Source organism: Halictus rubicundus, chromosome 10, assembly GCF_050948215.1.
Source record: "Halictus rubicundus isolate RS-2024b chromosome 10, iyHalRubi1_principal, whole genome shotgun sequence".
Classification (NCBI taxonomy): Eukaryota; Metazoa; Arthropoda; class Insecta; order Hymenoptera; family Halictidae; genus Halictus; species Halictus rubicundus.
Window position 1 is genome coordinate 9,586,838 of NC_135158.1, and position 20,282 is coordinate 9,607,119.

Below are 20,282 nucleotides of genomic sequence, written 5' to 3' on the forward strand. Positions count from 1 at the left end.
GGGAATCGTTCGCGGTTCGGTCCCCTTTGACCAACCGGGGTCCACCCTTTGAATTCGCCGATCGTTTGGAAACCGACCGTGCCCCCTACGGGATATGACTTTTTCGAAAGAATGTATTTGGTATTGGGACGATCTCGCTGGGGCTCTCTTCATTCGTGCGTTAACACGTTTCGCTGACGCGTCGGCCATATATGGACGACACAATGCTCCGTGTCCACCGTCAGGAATACCTGCTTCGAAAATACGATGCCTAATCATGCTACCCCTCTGCTCTAGAATCATCCCAAAAGTCGAAATTACCGATCCCGGAGTATACCCTCGGCTGCTGATTTTTAAAATCAATTATTCTTCCAGTCTCCAAAATCATTTACAATGCAACATTCAAGCGGGGAATAATCGAAAAGGAAATACGAAAAACGCTCCACAGAAATGGAAAGGATTGCAAAATCGCTATGAATCAATAAAGCATTTCCTGCCAAACAGTTTTGCTTATTAAATCCAATGCTTGCAGAAAATAGCTTCTCCAATGCGAGGAGGAAAAAGGACGATTGAATGAAATGTGTCGAAGGGAGAAGGAAACGCTAACTGAGTATAGGTATCGTCTTCGGAGTGTGTACAGATAATTGTAGCGTGCTCGTTCGCGCGCGGAGACTTGAATGCCCGTCGTGGTACACTCTGATCGAGCGGGGAAACGATTATGGTCGCCGCGGATTTGCATCCGTTCGCGACTAATCGCTACAACGTATTTACCGGGCATTATCGCGGCTCGCTCGAAACGAGACCAGTCCTCTGTTTCTCTCTTTGCATGCATATCGACTCGCGGACAGTTTACGAGCTGGTTAACGTCCCGCAATAAAAACGGTATTGCTTGTCTCGTATTCTACGGTCCGCGAGCCACGGGAGAAGGAACGATCGAAAGAACAATGGGTAATTAAACCGGGATTTGCATGGCGGACCACCTCTCTCTCCCCCGTGACACACATAAGACCTCTATCGTTCGATCGAGGCGCGAGAAAAATCGGACAGGTTATAATTAGACCGTGGATCTCTCCGCGAAATAAAAAATTTCTATGTTACTTGTTAGTGGACTGCGGGATCTTTATGCTAAATAAAGTTTGTCGGCATCAATTACGTGTAACTGTAGCCATTCATTATTTCCTCCGTTAACTCTTCTATTGCGGACACCTTTGACATTTTTCTGTCTACCTGAACTTGATCCATTGAAATCGTTGCTTGTTGATTTTCATTTACATATTTCCGAACGCACTTCTGTGCTATTGACGTTAATTCTCTTGTTGGATTTCATATAAGTAGCTAATCATTTTCTATTTTCAAAATTCAAAAGCGGTATAAAATAATACAGTCAAACCTGTTTTTGTATGGTAGATAGGGACCGCGTAACTTTATATACAGCTATAATAAATAATTTTTTACAACATATTAAAGAAAATTTTTTATGCCGTGGAGAGGGACCGCATAAAGAAAGTCTCAGAAAGTATGTCAAAGATTTACGAAATAGCGAGAAAGTGCTTTCCAAACAAAATAAATAATTAAATTACACTTGGAAACATTTAATTTCACATTTTAAACATGGAGAAATTTTCGAAATGCACATAATTCAATGCTACTCGTCGTAGTCCAAAACCCGCATCTTCTTGTGATGAGAACATTACAACAAGGATGTTATAATGCCAACACCGTTGACATTGATATACCGCATAAAAAAAAATCGCATAGAAAAGGACGGCACAAAAACAGTCTAGTTAATTTTAATTAAAAAAAAAAAAAGAAGCCTCGCACGGGAGAAAAACGTTTCGCACTACAATCAGCCTGTCGTAGGGTTCCCGGATGAGGAGGGGATAAAAAAGGATAGTATTAACCGACAATTAGCGGATAACAGTAATTGACTTATTGGTATGCGGCCGGGCTAAAACTTCTCGCAACCGTCCGTCGATCGTTAATTCCTGTTGAAGCCGAGGGCGTCGTGACGCTGACGATCCTCAAGGTGTTCGCGAGCGCGCCAATCGAAACTATAATTAGCGTGTAATGGTGGGGGCAGTCCGCGGAATCGGTCGCATAATTGCGGCCAGGAAGAGGAGGCCACGTTCACATACAATATATCGGATGACAGCGCATTCGCAATGCTTTATTCTTAGTCCGACGACGACACGCCTCATTATGCATAGAGAATCCGCACGCGGCCTGCATAATATGCAAAACTCCTTCCATTACCGTCCACGGGCGAACGTAATACGCCGGCCCGAAAAGGTACACGCACGATTCGACGGGAATAACAGGTCTTCCCCGATATTATATATCGCGTTTCTACGTGTACGCACACCGTTCGCTCCTTTTTTCCTCTATCTCTCCTTCTCTCTATTTTTCTTCGCCTCTTTTTCTCTCCCCCTGTTTCGTGGTTTTGCCGTTTTCGCCGCTCTCCTCCGCGCCTCCTCCGTCAACGATCCGCTCGCGGGAACGCGGAATTTCGAGAAACCGAACGGTACAAGCCGTGATTCATCGAGCGAGGCGTATTCCGCGAACGCGTAAACCCGTCGCGCGAGTACCCCTTCCCTCTTTCGATTTCGTTCGCTGAATTTGCAAATTTGTTCACCTCCTCTTCGCAAACGAAGATACACCGTGATGCCTAACTGTAACTTTCCTTCTAACGTTGCTCGCGCGGATTGTATAATTTTATTTTATTTTAATTCCACATGTGTCACTTTCTTTCCTGTTGTCATTTTTCGCGCGGCATGACAATGAGACTGTTGCGCAACCACGCAGCATGGTGGACGTTACACACGGTCGCTAATAATGTCAATTCTTATTGGAACGATTTCCTGTTTGTTTCGGACATTTTTTCCTATTCTCTGGCTATTGATTATTGGACAACTGTAAAGATTTCCTGGACGTACAATCATCTTGAAATTTTTCGTTTAGCTTCATTATAATTTTCTTTTTTTTTTCCTTCTTCTTCGATATTTTTTGCAATATCCTGTGCAACGATCAGAGTAAATCGTGTACAGGCATTTAAAAATCGCTTGCGCCGTGCCATTCTCGTGCGGCAGTTAAAAGTAATAAAGTAGTCGGGCGATGTTCCATTGTTTTCCAGTTACCCAGCTCGCTGCTTTGTATTCAAGTAATTCACCGGCGTTGTTGTGACATTGTTTCTTAACGATATGGCGTTTGACTTGAATGTAACTCGAGAAAGATCGCGACGATGTGGTTTATTAAGTCGGTGCTGGGATAAAGGAATCGGAGAAACGAGGATCTACATCATCGTGTGTTACAGCTACGATAGTAATGACTATCGCTCCTTTCAATAACCGGCTAATTCTTCAATCGTGACATCCAATTACGGTGTAATTGCCGTTACAAACAACAAACTGTATGCATAACTTCGAAGTGTTAAACGGACAGCACTGTCGAACGTCTCGAAATTATTATACCTACTTCGACTTATGTGAATTTCCAAAAAACTTTCTACAATGTTCAGCAACATTGTGCTTCATAGTTCCAATGTGTATTTCTAGGCGTGTCACACCTGAAATGTACATCAATTTATGATCCATATAAGAAAATAGAGATTTATCAACAAGAACATTAAATAAATTTTGAAAACAAATTAGAAGTAGACACTTGGATATTGATACAAGGATTAAATTATAAAAATCGAAAAAACCAACGTCAATAAACGTTCAAGCATATATCTCCAGGAACCACAAATAAATATTAAGAATTTCAAACCTCTCTAAAACTTTCCGATCGCAAAACAAACACATCACTAAATAAAAGTAATCATGAATATTATCTGTCTAGCTGAAATATTCGCTTCAAAGTCTCCACTATTGACACAGCTGAGAAACAAAATTCTCAAACGATGCTCAAACACGTCGCGAAGAATGTCCTGCTTTGTATGCGTTCGACGCACATGCCAATTTGCAAAATCTCCAAAAAAATCGAGCACACAAAATTCTATCGTTACAACAGCAATCTTCTAACCCACGAATTTACGTGAAGAACCATGTCCCGTCGATGATGTAGACGCCAAAAGCTAAGGGCTACTGTCAGACTCGTCACACCCTAAAAATTCACTTAAAAAACGATAGCCTGCTAGCACCTAATCCAGCAAACAGCTTGGAAACGGGCGAACAAAAGGACGATCCAGCAGACAATGTATCCGACGATCATGACTGGGATCATGAACCGTTTTGCGAGGGGGCCAGCCTATGGGGAGCCAGCGAAAAGCCTGACCCGGGTGGCAAACCCGTTATCATCGCCAATTTGCACCACTGTTCAACAGCCGAATTCGATTAGATACGTCTCGGTGATCTGGCCGGAGGTGTTGGCAGAAAACGCGAGCATAAAAGGTCCAAATGGAAAGAAGGAAGAAGGGCAACATGGAAGAAGAAGGAGGGTACGCAGAGAGGAGAAATAACGCTTTGAGCAACTCCACCGGCAATGTTCTCGCGGGTCCATGCGGACCCGGCATTACGCCTTGACGAAAGGACGAAGAAAAGAACCGCGGCTGCGTACCGCGAGATTATAAGGTTGTTAACGACGCGCGCGGTTCTGTTCTCTGCCAACTGAAACTCGATGCAAATTACGGCGTAATATACAGGCCGGCATGCTAATAACGTTCCAGTAAATATCACCGAGCGATCCGCGCCGGGAATACTGGCCGAGGACGCGTTCATTTTGCCCGCGAGACCGCGACGCTTCTTCTTTTTCAATGCGCCTAATGTGATGGAAAATCGGAGGCCGCGATCGACTCGCGCCGTTGCGTTCTGCACGGGATACACGCCAGCGGAACTGATGAGCCCTTGCACAGTCTCGAGCTTGTAACGCGGTTACATTGTAGCATTAACCTTCATTTTACGATTTTTACCCTCGGCGCCAGAATCTTACCGCCAACCATCGAATTTTCGACCGTTCTCTTAAGTACACCGCTGAGAGTCTTCAACACCATTTACGGCATCGTTTGCCGATTTTTAGCGGAACGAATTTTCCATGCTGAAACGCCTTTCTGTTCCTCCTAATGGTACAGCCTCCAGGATTTGCCAGGAGCTCGGCCGCTGAATGGCAATTTTTAATCTCTGAATGGATCTCTGTTGTCCAAGGATTAATTTTCTCGACAAATTGACAAATTGTTCAAATTTTGTGTAACATAAATTTTAAAGAAACATCGCTCAGTTTTATCTCATTGTTGATCATCGAAACGCATGATATGCGGGGCGCTATAAACTTGCAGGGTTACTCAAACACTTGTTACATTATTTTTAATATTGCTCCTTTTTCATCCGACTGTTCATACTTTAAGACGTGGCGCATATGTTCGTCATGAATAATAAATGTTCACCTTGCAGCTGCAGACTTCCAAAAAAATAAATATGAAATTGCACGATACATACAAGTGCAAGGTGGACTTAGAAAATCATGCACAACGCAAAGAGCGTAACAGGAAATAAATGTCGTCTGCGAACGTATGCTGGTGCCTACATCGCTTGCGGCGGAGCTTAATTGGGCATTAATTTTTTAAGTTGTTGCAACATTTTTCTATAACGGCGAATTATATGCGAATACGATCGCATATGTGGTGCGGCTCGATCGTTTGGGCTGACGCGTGATCGCCATTGTACCCCGTGACAACGAGAACGAAAAGACAGTTCTGTCGTCCTGCTGATAACCGGCAATTAACAGAATGATTTACGGACCCGCCACGGACCGGTGCTCTGGCCATGCTCGACCGATTATTTTGTAAACGGCGCGGCGGACAGGTAGGCGAACAGGCGCCGCGACCAAGTCTGATATACTGCTGACCCTCTTTTCTTTAATTATCCCCGTTAATGGCGGCCCGCGATCGAACATCCGAAATTTCTGTGTTATCGAGCGAGCCACGCGACCGCCATATTGGTACGCGTTACTTCTCTCCAGGAATAACGCAATCCGTAATTTTAACCCGGAATAATTAACAGCCGACGATACGGCGTTCTGTGAGTAATGAACGAGAGGCAAACTTTCTGATTTGCGAAAAGAAGAAAGTGAAGAAATGCAATATAAAAATACAGTTGGCTTAAGTCAACAATTTTCGCAACGGGCCGCAACCGAGCAATACTTCGTGCAAACATTTTGTTTACGGGAAACTTCCTGGAGGACACCGGGAAGTTCGGCGATATTTGTCGAACCGGAACGACAGCCCGGAAGTCGTCGATGCAGAAGAGTTCCATCCCCCCGCCCCCCGCCACCGAACGCGTAACCAATTACAGTCACGACAAACTTGTAATTAATTCGCGGCGAAGAAACTTTATCCGGTCCGGGATGATCGATTAATCACCGGCGGACCGTACAAATTGATTAAATCGCTTCCCGGCGAGTGTGCAGCGATTATAAACGACTCGGCGATGTCCGAACTAATGAACGCGCTGAAACAGATTAGGGTCAAACCGCGGATTAAGCGTCGGCCACGAAAAATCGTCGCTTCCGCGATTCCTCCGCGTTCCGGGCCACGATCGCGGTGGTTCCGCGTCTCGTTGCAACGCGACGCGATTAATCATCATCCGGCTCGTCTTTTTCCCCCGCCTTCATTCTCATTTTCGTCGTGTCGCGACGCGTGTGTTAGCGTCGCCGGTCGTGGATTTATTGGAGAAAGTAGCGGGGCCCGATCATTTTCCAAGCGACACGTCCCCCGGGTACACCGCGAATCATCAATGTTACGCAGGAAACTGGCCGCGATTAATCATCGGCGGGAACGCTGATCGAAACTCGAGCCGGCGGGTTTATCGCCTTCCGGCGGCCTCCTAATCAATTAAAGTCGTCAGGCTTGTATCCACTCTAAAATCGAGACGATTCGGCCCATTAATCCCAACTCTACGACGCTCGAGAGCGTGTGGGCTCGTGATTCAGGTGGGAGCATGCTGCTACTCGTATTGTTTGCTTGTAGTTGCTTCTGTCATAAATTACAAATAAAATCTCCTTGTTGAGGAACTCGCTTGGTCCTGGAATATTTTTAAATAATTTAGAAAGCAGCTGTCCTGTCGAGGATACTTTCGAGAGTCTAGAAAGACTCTTCTTAGAAAAGAAGTAACATTTTTCTCCTGGAAAGATTCTTTCTAAGAAAACAATTTTTTAGACATACTTTTAAAGAGTTTAACGTCTTCGAAAGATCTTCACGAGGATGAACATCTTTCAAGGATCCTTTCAAAGGAAATAATTTTTTAAGGACTCTATTGAAGACCTTTTCAGAGAAAATCATTTTTTAAGGACTCTATTGAAGACCTTTTCAGAGAAAATAATTTTTTAAGGACTCTATTGAAGACCTTTTCAGAGAAAATAATTTTTTAAGGACTCTATTGAAGACCTTTTCAGAGAAAATAATTTTTTAAGGACTCTATTGAAGACCTTTTCAGAGAAAATCATTTTTTAAGGACTCTATTCAACACCTTTTCAGAGAAAATCATTTTTTAAGGACTCTATTGAACACCTTTTCAGAGAAAATCATTTTTTAAAGATCCTTATAGACAAGGCAATTTTTTAAAGATCTTTTAGGAGGTCTCTTCAGAAAAGACAATTTTTAAAAAATTCCTGATGAATATTTCTTATACCATGACAACTGAAGAAAACATTTAAACAGCTACTTAAAGATGAATCATCCTGTATAATAAATTCTAAATGAACCTAAAACTGCTTTAAGACCCATTTGGATAAAAATTTCCAACATCCTGATGATTGAACGTGCACTTCGAACATGTAGCAACCTATAAGACAGAATCGCCTCTTTTGAACCGCGCTGTACACCACGGCATAGCAAGAAGGTATAGTAAGGTCGTCGCAACAGTTGAACAACAGGTCTCGCTACCCCGTCTTCTTAATTATCGTCGGAACACCGGTACATCTATGTGTGTCCGTGTGCGGTGTTCCTCGCGGTGTTTCCTTTTGGTTCTGCTCGGTTCCGCTGATGTCAATCATGTCCTCTCGGTCCGGTCACTTGCTTCTGATTTATAACCGTGTAACAGGTCTTGTTGGTCGCGCTGCAATAGTTCGAGGACAGTCCCGCTCGGAATTACGCTTGACGGCTGGTTCTGCCGAGCGAACACCGAAAAATACAGATAACGCGGTGCGCGCCTAGAGTCGCGTGTTGCGAACGTTAGTCGCGTAGAAAATCTGTTTCCCCGATCGAGACCGTATAGATCATTTCGGAGGAGAGCTAATTTACATCGACGAGTGTAATAGCACGTTTAATAGCTTTCAATTATCATCTCGAGGAAAACTGATCGGTACCGGTCATTTTTTGCTCGTCCCCTGGATGCTTCGAAGCAGCGGTTTTAAATATTCAAATATTATATGAAAATGCATCTGGTCATCAAGTCGTTTAATTCAGGTCGTTTAATTCAATGTTCGTATCATGGGAAAATTTAATAGGAAAATGTTGCTGGAAAACTGTTTAAAGTTCATTAGAGTTTGAACGTCTAATTGAGAATGCTGCAGTATGGTGATCATCAGACTATCAATTATTTTTAAATTAGTGCTTTAAATTTCACCTACTCGTGTTTTGGCGCTAGTGCATACGCAATTTGATAATCGTATTTCTGCATCGGGAAAATTAAAATGAAATAAATTTCCAAATGGACGCGCTGACAAAACTAAATTAAAATCGTGTTCCTTGCTCGTTAACAGAGACAAAGTAGAGTCGAATGCTACCGTGTTCGCCGATTAATCTATCCAATTTGTTCATTGCCTCGTATTTCCGACTTACAACCCGTTTTTAATTGAATATTAATGACCAGCATCAATCCAGTGATCCGACAGAAAATATGAAAGGTATCGCGCACTAAATATCCGTAATTTGATCGGAACATCGACGACAATCATCCGGAACGTGCTCCGAGCTCCGCCATTGTCCACCTGCTCTCCCTATCACGAGACTCTCATCTGTTTTGTTAATAGGCATCTTTTAATTACGCAAGGCTAACACACCGCGCTCCCGCTAATTGCGATGTGCAGACTCGCTGCCCGCTGGGCAATAAAAAACACATAAAAATGCGTTTGCATAATGTGCACGACGTGGCCGGCCGTCAGCCGAGGGAAACAGAAGCAATCTTCTTCGCCCGGGATTCTATAAAATTATTTACGACCGAATTGCTGTATAAATATGAAATTTAATTAAAAATAGTGTACCGGTTATTGACGTGCTTAATGCCCTCGATCCTCGAAAGGAACGCAGAACGGTTCCGAGTGGCTAATTTATTAACAAGCTGTGATCGCTCGAGAAACCTTTTATTAACCAAGAGTATAATTCTTTCTGCGATATGGTGCCACTAGTAAAAATGATCAGGAGCCAATCGGAAAGTTCTTTCTTCCTTTAATAATTTGAATACGCTGGGACCAATCCGTTGAAGCTTTTAAATTCTTTTCATTCATTTATAACTTTCGAGAAACAATTTTGATTGCGCCCAAATTTAACTTATTTTATAACGAATTTATTTAGATTCCTTGTAATTTTTAAAAAATCTGTAACCGAGCATTCGACCGGCAATGATAATCTTTCAGTGTTCGGACGTTCTCTCGAACGAGATGCACGAAATAAAAATGGAGATTCGGGTCAGCAGCGACCCAGTCGCCGCCGCGAATGGTATAAATCGATCGAATTTGATGCAGAAGGGACCCGTTCGTGACTCGCGAGCGGAAAACCGAACGAACGTCTGCGTGATCGCGATTCCGCCGCCTCGAAAGCGCGGCTCTAATGTATTCCCCGGGTAATTGCGGGACTAATCGCACGTAATTAGGGCCCCTAATGAGGGCCACCGGGTCGCGTGTAACGCACGCTCCGCTTTATGAATCCGAACAAGCGCGAGAACAAGGCGCACGGAGCCCTTGCAGCTCGCGCGTGTTGCTATATTCGAGATCAAGCCGCGCAACCGCTAATTAAGGTGCGTCCGAACGTTGATTGGCCGCGCCGGTTCGACGATTAGAATCGTCTTTGTTGAGATCGGTTTATAATAGCGTTTATTCCAGCACTGAGCGCTCTATTAATTACAACGCAAACGGCCGGCCGCAATTAATCTTCCTCCGCAAAAGTCAACAATATGTTCGCAATTTATCTGTGGACACTTTAATGGAACTGTCAACATCCGTTGCCGAGTTTATTAATCGACGGCCTAACGAGTTGACTGCTCGATCGGTGACGCAATAATTTGTCCCAAAATTTTCATTGTTCGAGCAGAAAATCAATTTATCTTTGTCCTGTGGTAGGGGTAACGTATGAATAATAAAAACCTGTGAAATGCTAAGGAGTTAAGGGAGTAATTAACAGATTGTAAAGATTCTTGTAAATTATTATTTTCGGATTGTAGAAATTAAAGTGGTTAAAGGGAAAATTTATTTCGTCGACGAAGCTTTAGTACCTTTTAGAAGCTTTTTAGAAGAATAATTTACGTTTGCGTAAAAATGGCCGCCGACCGATCTAGTTGGAAGTAGATTTCCTAAACGTCACGACTTGGCTAGATTTTAATTATCAGTGCATTAAGTCCGCCCGACAAATAGGAGCAATTTGAACCGTCGAAAGCCGGGAACTGGTGTAACGGGAACGGCGAGGAATTATGTGACATCGGCAATCAAGGCGTCGTAAAAAACCGGGGGAAAAACTGATTTAAATGTTTACCTTGCTTATCTCGCGCAAATTGCAAGCGTGCATAATAAGTTTAATTAACGGCCGAGTTAAGAGCCCGACTTCTACAACGTGTAACACGCGAACCAGCTGCCGTTTAGAGGGCCTCTAGCACAAACACGGGGGATGTAAATCGGTGGTTGTGCTCAACTTGTACGATGTTAATTAAGCTCGAAACATAACTTTAACAGGCCAATCTTTTCTAATCTTTCGCTCCGGAATAGGCCAGCCAGTTTTCCCTCGTGGCTAAAGAAACATCGTACGGTACGTTTGCCTGGAACTTTTTTTCGAGCCGACGGATTAAAAAGTAATAATAATAATACCTCGCTGGTGCACGAAGAGCAACGTAAACATGCAATAAGAAGCATATTAGCGGTACCAGCTCGGTGTGTCATTAAGTAATCCACCGGAGGGCGCTTGATAAGACCGACCCCTCGGTGGTTGTTAGGCTCAATTTAACCCGAATTCATTTCGAAACGCTCAGCATTCTAGAAATTTATGGTGTAGAATAAATTCAATATAAAACATTTTAGACGGAGGGTAATTTAATAGAATGCAAGTACTGCGAAGATTAACATTTTCTTTATATTCTTAACTGGAATGAGGCTGTTTGTGTTTTCAGGATACCAGAAATTTATGCTGTAGAATAGTAGATGGAAAGGCAACGTAAAACATTCTAGAGTTAAGAAATTTAATGAATTGTACATTAATATATTCTTCATATTTTTTACACGGAAGAGTTAAAGAACGATATCAGTGTTATTAGTAAAATTAGATAATACGTCGAAAGAGTACTTTCATTACGTTTTTAATTTACGAGCAGAATTCTCAAAGCAAAAAACAAACTCCAATTTATCTCTGGTTTCATTAAATTGCTCCAGGGCATTCCTACTTTGCATAAAGATCTATAATCTAATTACCAAGTCAGCATTCTGTTCTCATTGTTCTACATAGTGTATAGATAACCAATGAATAATTTATTACTTCATGATTCAAGCCTATATTAACAGCTTCCGTTGAACGTACATTACATCAGCGCCATTTTGGCCATAACGAAGATCGGGAGTATCAAACTAAAAATTCACAGGCATTATTTAGCTATTCAGTTGATTAATTTCAATTGAAAATTGTGCAACTGTATGCAATAAAAATGGATCTAATTAAAATGCCGTTGAGCACTATTTTCCAATTCTAAAACGTAAACTGATAGGGATAGTTAGAAACCTGGAGATCGTCCAAATCTCGAACAAAAGCGAGTAAAGTTCAGAATCGCTGAGTATAGAAGTGAAATTGTTTTTGAAAACTATTTTGAAGCTGAGATACAAAGATGAAACGGGGGATAGAGGAGGGTGCGAGTATGTCGAAAGCCAGTTTCCAAGATGGCGTCGCAGCTCCTCCATTCTCCTCGATTCACAATACCACCCTCCTGCGACTCCCCTCTGGCTCTTTCCCTTTTTCGGAGCGTGTTACGCCCATAGAATACGTAACGCGACGCCTGTGATATATGCACGTAATGCATCTGGAGCGTCCGGCACGCACTTTCTCGCACACGCGCGAATCGCCGCGAATATCGCGTGTGTACACCCCTCAGATCCCCTATTAGCATATCAATCCCCTCGTTATTCGGAGACCCGGCCAGGGCTCGTTGGGAACGCGCCGTTAAGGGCTGAAGGCTACTCCACAATCACGAGCGAAGAATGCGTGTTACGTAACCTTTCAAATAAATTTCGCGCAACTGCCTCTTACATGCTGCGACCGACGATGAAAACGTTCGATAATTTGTTTGTCAGCCGAGGCTAGTTTATGAGCGAATATCATGGCCCGGTGACATTGAAAAATTTAATTTTTTGCTTAATAACACCCATAACTATCGCTAACCCTTTGACGGATTTCACTAATTTCCACGATTACTCGTTTTATCTTATTCTGTTGTTTCAACATTTTCTTTTTATCGTTTGTCCTGTTGCATGCACGTAATGAGATTCGTTTAATCCAGTTGGTTAATAATTATTGAATTTATTACTATTGCTTTAGATTGCTTTAGAATTGACGAAAATATTTTTGAAAGTTCAATAAATAAACAGAGAGAACATCTCTGAATGATAAAATTCATGGAGGCAGATTTTTCATGCAGAAATAAATAAATAATGCGGAACTCAATGTTTTCCACAGAAGTCTGTGTAAGGATGAATTGATATTTCACATATTTAATGTCCTGTGACGTGAATTGTTTTAATTTTGAGAAAATTAATCCACGAAGAAACGCCATTTTGAAAATAGTAGAACGACCCAATTTTTAGAAAAAGGTTGTTTTTCCTTACTGGTATGCGTCGTTCGAGGTTATATTTGGAGAGTGATCGAGCAAACGGAACTTTGTCTGTTCGTTGTCGACTGAATCTACTTATTGGTGGTAGAACGGCGCTTCAGTAACTTAATCGATGATTAGAACGTGCACCGAAGGGCGGCTCGTGATACAGTGCGTGAGATAAACGTGGAATTTTGTCTGCGTTCTCGATAATTGACTGCTCGCTCTCCTAAACGATATAATTTGTGGCCGGCCGAGCTCATTCGCACCCTCAACGAGTAATTACTCGGTTAATTATCGTGCAATTATCTCCGGCAGGATTCTAGTCCGCTTACAATTCCTACAATCCCTCTGATTAACAAGAAAGAATAAATCTAAGTAGAGATCTACGATCTGAGATCTCGAACCTCAAAGGAGAGCGCAATCTCTATGTAAACAAACTTTCATAAAATTCATTCTACCGAAAGATTTATAGCGTCTCCATTAAACTTGTCAAGAATGCTAACATTGAACATGGATCTGTCAAATTGTTAATATATTTTTGTTCGAGAAAATCTAGGAACATTTTGTTGCTCATTTTTTGGACATTTCGGTTCCAAAGGTGACATTGGAAGGTCGATTTCTAAGCGTTGCGATCTAAGGTTAATCGTTGCTGGAGTTTCCGTGTCGTCTATCTATGTCGCGGAATGTCAGAGGTCTGGTCCGAGAAAATGGCGGCAAATTCACGATTACAGGACACTACGGTACCTGTGTTTCCGTCAACGAAAGCGCCTGCGCCAGCTGCTTCCTTTCGGCGCCGACCACGTAGTGATTTTTCTCGAACGCGTGCTCGAGCTTCAGCAATTGGCTGGGGCTGAACGCTGTCCTTATTCTCTTCGGCTTCCTGAACGGTTGTAGAAGGAACCCGGGTATGTCGGGACCTGAAACAATTTCATTCCTAAAGAAACCGTGTCAACAACAAGCCAGTTCTACGAATACAGTATGCTTCGTGTTCACTCGGTAACCAAAATTGCATCTGTTGTACCAAACAACCAATCCCTCATCTTAGAAAAATTACTACGCCCTTATTATGATGTTCTGTATGAAGTAACTTCATTTTTAACCCTTTGCACTCGAGTGGTGACTCTGAAACACCACTAGAAATTGTTGTGGCATTATTTCAAATATTTTTTACATTACAAAATTTCAATTTAATAGATTACTAAACATTTAAATATTATACGTAGAAATCAGATCAGTTTCGTATGAATAAAATGAAAATATTGTAAGACGGAAGAAAAATTTAATTTTAGATTGAAACTAGCGCCGAGTGCAAAGGGTTAATATCGATATCAACACGACTTGTCGGTTTCGTACGAATACAAAAAATAAATTCGAGGAACAGTGTCACAGAATTCATTTTTCGAATTGTTAGGATTCTGTATTACATTAATAAATATCGCATTTATACAACACTCAGCAAGCAATTGGTCCAGATAAAGTTAAAGTAACTTAATTTTTGAAGATATGTTTCATACTAACATTTTATACGAACAAAACAAAAATATTTACAACAAACACCGATAATTCGTTTTTAAAAGGACTCTATCGTACAGTGGTGCAAATTGTATCTTTCACATCAAATAAAAATACTTTCTTTAATTAGGAGAGACAATTAAGGTGCGCGCTATAACGTAGAATAATTGTAATGGAACTCGGAATGACATTCGGTATAAATAATGTATTGTATACCGGAGTATTTTCATCGGTGAATGAAATTCCAGGCTTTGGAGTAGTGTCGCCGGAGGGCGCCGGCAAGGATTCCCGGATAATTCATTAGGGTCTAATTAATTTTTTGAGCGTGGTCATCGCGGATTCTGTCAGCTTGTCGTCACGAGGGTGAGTAACGACACGCGAGGCGGTCGCGCGATCCGCTCGCGGAGCAGACCGATATGCATACAACCGAGAAGAAAACGAGGCACACGATGGCGAGGCGAGGCGAGGCAAGGCGAGGCGAAGCGGCCGGCGCGAGCACCTAGAAGTCCGCTCGGGTAATTGAGTATTCCGCCTCGAAAGAGTCATGTCGATCGACCGATACCCACGTCTGCCGGAAGTCGGCCGGGGATACTTTGCCCGGAAAGCTCGCCACGATAAATCGCTCGATCCTCGATCCTCGCCGCTGGGCTCGAGACCGCTGCCTCCGCGATCCCCGTTGAATTCGAAATTTTCCTCGGATCGTTGATCTTTCATTGTGTCTTCCTTCTGCCAACCGGGAACAACGGATTCTCCGTACTATGACGTTTTCTTCAGCTGGTCTCTCACCAAACAGAGAAATTCGTCGTTTGATTTCCACACGTTTGCACGTTTTCTTGACAAACGTGTAATTCAAAATGCAAATGTATTGCTCTCTATGTTCACTGTCCTGTTTGTCAATTTCTCAATGCCTGTAGAAATACTAAACATTCTTCAAACTGCGATCAATGAATTTCTGCGTGATATTAACAAATCGCAATTGATATGAAGTATGCTTTCCATTTTTACTCGTTATGAAAATTGTATCTAAACCGAACCATTGTCAGAACACATTGAAACAATCTTCGTCCTACAAACAATAATTTCCCACAAGGTACTAAACTCATTACTAAAGACAGTAATAAACGTGGAAACGAATTAAACCGAAACGAGCCTGCGTTGCCATTTTTGCCGAATATCGTATCACTACAATTGTGCATGGGATATTATAGTCATTAAACAAATGGCCTGAGGTAATAAAATCTAGTCGTAAAAACTCGCGAACAATTATAAGGCAATAAAAAATAATTTTCTCGCACAGTGGGGCAATCGTTTCGCGGATAAGTGTGGCAGTAAACGGTATAAAATTGTTGTTTTAATGGTAGCGTTTGTAGGGGAGCTAAATAGCGAAATCAGCCAGGAAGGCTGGAGGGCGAGGATCGAGAGGATCGATAAAACGATCGAACCACCCGGCCGGATCCAGTCCACGACGTCCTCAATGATCGCATTGCTATGCAAAGGCTCGGGCAAATGGTTGAAATGTTAACTGGGTCTTTAGGCGCACGCACGGTACGCATATCTCGTGTGGCAGAAGGTCGCTAGATGCCCGCTTTAATGGCCACATCACGTATGCACGCGTAAGCTTAAGTAAGATGCGTTTCCACGTGCGAGCATTCTTACGAGTTGCATTCCTCCATCCTTGATGGATCGCCGCTGCCTTGGCCGGCTGTAAACAATGGATCGCGATCCCGATCGAGCGACGATCGAGCGACGATCGCTTGTCAACGGCACGATCGGTCCTGTCGTTCTATGAAAACCCACCTACACCGCATAGTTCTCGTGCCTAACGCTTTTAACACTAGGTTGACGCACCGCTATAAACGACTAAATCACATTACTTGATCAAAATAACAAGAATACGTCTATCCAAATTTTTGTATACCCAAAGAGAAATAAATTTGCACACACGTGCACGCATGGTCGCATTCATGCATTGCAGAACTATAGACGATTACGCAGCCCACACCTACTTGCACTAGAACTTCAAAAAAGAAAAATAAACGAAAAAGTTTAACTAAGTTTCAGTCAATAAAGAGATTACAGTTCATAGTATGAACCTTCATACTTTCTGAACAACAGAAATTTTCACGCCCCAGTTGCAGTCGCTTGGTGCAAAGAAATGTCGTACATTCGATTTCAAAATGTCGCACGTTAGTTCCGGAACATACCAATAAATATTATAACCGATTGGTGGGGTCTCACACTTACAGTAATTTTCTTATGACAAAAGATCAATTTCAGTTGGCAAAGTTCTTACGGTCATCTATAGTTAGCAGCGGATTCAAAATAATTAATGACAATGCTCTCTAGGAGATGTTCTTATAAAGAGCTCTTTGTATTCGTAAAACAATGGAAATAGATTATTTAAGCCGGTTTTACCGACTGCCGAGTGTTGTTGGTAACGTCGTATTATTTATAGAGGCGCTCTGATTTTTCGTTGTACTGCGCCGCGAGAAATGTTAGAGGCTCGTGGTCGACGCCAGGGATCACAGTTTCGATCGATTACCAGCCTTTTCACGGAACAACGACGCCGATCATTCGACAGGTTTCATCGATAATCGTCGTAATTATTAATCGATTACTGAACACGGCTCGTTTCATACTAATAAGCGCTGTTACGTGCCGTAATCTTCAGTGCCGAGGAATCGACAGAACATAATCTTTGTGATACTATATTGGCTGCATAAAAACTATTTGGCCATATTCCTCCACTATTCTACTTAATTTCGATATTTTTCACTTCTCTTTAATTTTATACATTTTTTTTATCTCTCGTTCGATGATCTTTTGCAGTAAAATTGGTTCTTCTCTTGTAAATATCTTTGTGCAGCGTATTATATATTTTTATATGCTGTACTTCATATTTTTATATTGTCCTACACTTATATTATAATTTCTGTACCGTGATGTTTATAGTACTTTATGGTAAAAAGATTTTTTCTTGCGATTGCCGTAGGGAGAAATTGACTGCTTGATACATTGATTTCTTGAAAATCAATTTCATGTTCGTGTAAGCATGTTCCCTTAGACTTGCTATTTCTCTGGATAGTAGCGTGTGTCGCAAATCACATTTCTTTGGTCTACTTCTATATGTCAGTTGTCTATAACTATAATATTCTCGATTTCCTTTAGTTGTTCTACGACACTTCTTCACCCCCATCTTGACCCTTATTCCACGTCTACTTTTGAAAACCAACGCTTTCTTCACTTCCAACCGTCTCTATTTTCTTTCTACCCTCTCAATACTACAATTCTTCTTTCTAAATTCTCACTTAATTCCATTAATCACAATTGTTTCATTCAATTAGCTCTATGGTCGTATAAATTCCTAGAACACAAGAACTATTTAAGGCCATGAAGTTTGGAAGATCTATAGTTTATAAACTGGATCTCACTTAATTCTATTGATCGTACTTAATTGTTTCACTTGATGAGATCTATAGACTCATAAATTCCTGAAAAACTGAAGAATCATTTAGAACCATAATTCCCACAAGATCAAAATTGCTGCACAGCAAAAATTGCAAATCGATACGTGCCACCCTAAAAATTGTCACTTTATTTCGTCAATCCTAATTCTTTCGTTTAATTAGCTCTGCAGAAACATAAATTCCTCCAAAAACCAAAGACCACCTAAAACCACAGTTTGTAAAGGGTCTAGTCGTCAAAAATTACAAATTAGACACAGGCACCACCCTAAAAAATCTCAATAATTCGATTAATCGCAATTTATTATGAAAAACCTCTCAGAACCACGCTTGCTAAACGATGCACGCCTCACAAATTGCAAATTGGCCACATTATCAGCTCCGTTTAACCAAACTCTAACCCGTCAAGCGACAACACCATCATTTTCTCACCCCCGTTTCTCCTCCCTTCGCGAAACCCCGATTCCCCGGAGCCGATTGGCTGCATCTCCCTAATCCCCGTGCATTTTCCAGCCCCCCAACATCGCGTCCCATCCGTTCATCGTTCCCCCATAAACCCCCACTTAACCTCTCTATCCTTCATCCGGTCTCTATCATTTCCAGCAGACCGAAAGTCGCCGGTTCCGTCGTTAGCGGATCTCTAGGCGCTTCCTAGACGTCGCCGGGGGCGGTGTTCCCGGCTGCCACGAGTCCGCGAGCCAAAAGGGGGGTTGCGAAACGGGGCCCATAGGGCCCCATCGGGCACAGAAGGGCTAGGGGGGCCTCGGAGGGCCTAGACGGGCCTGTAATTACGCTCTCGCAATGTGTGCGCTCGCAGCTGAGCCGCCCAGAGCGACTCGAAATTACTGAAAAACAAGAGCAAATCGTAAACGTATCAAATTATATCCCGAGCCGATTCCAACACGTCGCGGGATACACCTTCTCCCCCCACCAACTACCTTCCCCCTCCCCCACGTTTTACCTTTGCTTTTGCTGCCCCCACGCCTCCTCCTCCTCCTCCTCCTCCTTCTCCTCTCATCTCACCTGTCTAAGAAGCCGACGACCCCGGCCGCCTAATGCGTTTTTAATTGTTCGAAACACGGCCGTAAACGCGACGTGACCGCCGATGCAAATGCGACCGTCGAGATACAACCGATAACCCGGATTATTTTTTATCGGAGGTTTAGCGCGATGGGAAACTATGCGCGACCGTGCAGCCGTCGCAGAAAATCGGAGGGTGGTTTCTGTCGAGCGACGTCGGGCATAGGGTGCGAAGCTTGTCGTGCCGCGAGACAAGAGACGGTTTCAGGACGGTGATCTGAAGCGTGACGGCCCCGAAAAGTCGATTCTATTCATTAGAAAGATATTTGAAGAATTATAAACTGCAATTATACTTCTTTCAACCTATTGAACGTGGAAGATAAAGAAATTTTATCTAAATAAATTTTTGATGCACTCGCGTGCCTTGCAATTCAGACGAAAAATTCTGATTTTGCATAAAAATCCACGATCCATTGACATGACACAGGTGTAAAATATTTGAAAAATTTGTAACACGGTGATGTCACGATTATGGGGTGTAGACAACCCCAATTTCGAACACAACAACCAAAATTACAAATGTCTACAAATTCTCCTGTCTCGTTTACTATCTCGCAAGATTCCCCCGACCACAAATAATTCTCTTTCCGCAGAATATTCCCCAATTTTTCGGTGCCCACGCTGAAAATACTTTACGACTCGGGCGAACAATCAATTATTCAACGTCCACGCCGCGAAGTGAATCGTAATCAAGAAAGGCAGCGTTCGAGCAGCTCCGGGGACCAAATCGTCCCGCAAAAACGGGCACACGCATAAATATACGATTTTTTTTTTTTATCTCGCGATCGGACATAGGCGGAAGAGGCTCTTGCTCGCTCGCGAAAATGTAAATGCCGGTTGTGTAACAAAGAATGATAAACGCGGGTACCGTTAAGTTTCGACGACGTCCAAAATTAGCAAGGTACAAGAGGGCATACGACTCCGACAGCTCGATACAGAGAAATTCGTGCTCGAGGAAGCGAAACTGTACTCGGTTTTCACGAAACTGGATGGTCTTTAAAAGGCGACGCGTCACCGTCGGCCATCAACACGTTGACTGGCACACCAGTGCCCATACGAGTCGCATAATATCACAGCAACTTATTTAACGATATAAGAATAGAAAATACAAGATTCATTATAGGTGTACTGCGGATTTTTATGCGAAATAAAAATTGTGTGCATTGATTGAAAGCACACAGAAGTTGTATAGACGTTTATTTCTTTTGCTAATAATTGTAATCGGGTCAATATGATACACCAGCATTTTAAAATGGGA

General features: G+C 42.5%; 1 protein-coding gene across 1 annotated transcript in view; it reads right to left on the reverse strand.

Annotated features, from left to right (window-relative positions):
- The window catches only part of LOC143357896 (uncharacterized), a 45,744-nt gene that overhangs the window by 9,802 nt on the left and 15,660 nt on the right, over positions 1–20,282 (reverse strand). Inside the window, exon 2 of the mRNA XM_076794572.1 lies at positions 13,713–13,885. Within this exon, the coding sequence (XP_076650687.1) occupies positions 13,713–13,885 (173 nt within the window). The remainder of the gene's footprint in view (positions 1–13,712; positions 13,886–20,282) is intronic.